The sequence below is a fragment of the Trachymyrmex septentrionalis genome, unplaced genomic scaffold (assembly GCF_001594115.1).
Source record: "Trachymyrmex septentrionalis isolate Tsep2-gDNA-1 unplaced genomic scaffold, Tsep1.0 scaffold131, whole genome shotgun sequence".
NCBI lineage: Eukaryota > Metazoa > Arthropoda > Insecta > Hymenoptera > Formicidae > Trachymyrmex > Trachymyrmex septentrionalis.
In genome coordinates this window covers 2,461,886-2,462,798 of record NW_017304450.1, presented here as the reverse complement: position 1 = coordinate 2,462,798, position 913 = coordinate 2,461,886, and the positions used below count along the sequence as shown (strand labels likewise).

At 27.7% G+C, this 913-nt stretch overlaps 1 protein-coding gene across 5 annotated transcripts in view; it reads right to left on the bottom strand.

The window, feature by feature from the left end:
* Positions 1–913, bottom strand: part of LOC108757023 (SEC14-like protein 2) — a 20,785-nt gene that overhangs the window by 2,687 nt on the left and 17,185 nt on the right. For all 5 annotated transcript variants that reach the window (XM_018501270.1, XM_018501271.1, XM_018501272.1 and 2 more), the window contains 2 exons: positions 507–716; positions 355–435 (listed from right to left, as the gene is read on the bottom strand). In XM_018501270.1, coding sequence (XP_018356772.1) covers positions 355–435; positions 507–716 — 291 coding nt within the window. The remainder of the gene's footprint in view (positions 1–354; positions 436–506; positions 717–913) is intronic.

Here is a 913-nt window from a genome sequence, read left to right as displayed (position 1 = left end):
TACTTTTCTACATTAATGCTTATAATCCGTACGTGATTAATTTATGACACGACTAAACCTTCGTCCGTTTACAACTAAATTTGATGTAAAAATGAAATAACCTGAATTTTTGAAAGTTTTAAAAAAGTAACCGAGGAAAATAATTTAAGTCCTTGGGTGTACATCAAGAGCAATTAAAGAATACTACACATTATTTACGCACTAATAATCGTGTTGCACTCTCATTGTATTTTATTAATTTTTTTTTCTCTTTAAACAGACAATATATCAAAGAATATTTATTTTATTTTAAGCAGTAACATCTAAATAAAATCGCGCTGGTGCATTGCGATTATTATATTTTATTAAACTTACCGTTGATCAGGAAGCACATCTTTAGAATTTCCGGATAGTTTGCCTCGTACATTTGGACGAAGGTGATAACAAGCTCGCCAGCTACATCGATAAAACAATAATAGAAAAAAAAAAAATAGAATATCTTAAGAAAAATTTATTAATATTTTTACCTGGTTTCCACAAATATTGTTTAAGATTAAATCCTTCCATGTCGAAAATAACGGTCACTTGATTAGCGAGCTGTCCATGCTTCTTGGATTGCTCCTTGGCTAAGTTCAAATAACCATCTAATACTTTTATCATAATTTTGATGAATTCCTTCTGTGTTATTACATGTAATGCTCCGTACATGTCCATACCGACAAATGGTACGATGATCACTGTAAAAATTATATCCATATATAATAAAAAATAATATAAATTTTTAAAAAAGGATAAGCAAAGCATTTTTCCGATCTTAAATCAATTTTCATAATTTTTTTGTGCTTGTAAATTTTTTTGCTTTATTTATTATATCTTCTCTATCTTTTATAATATAAAAGTAAACATTTAATTTAGTGCGATACAAAAATTTGGC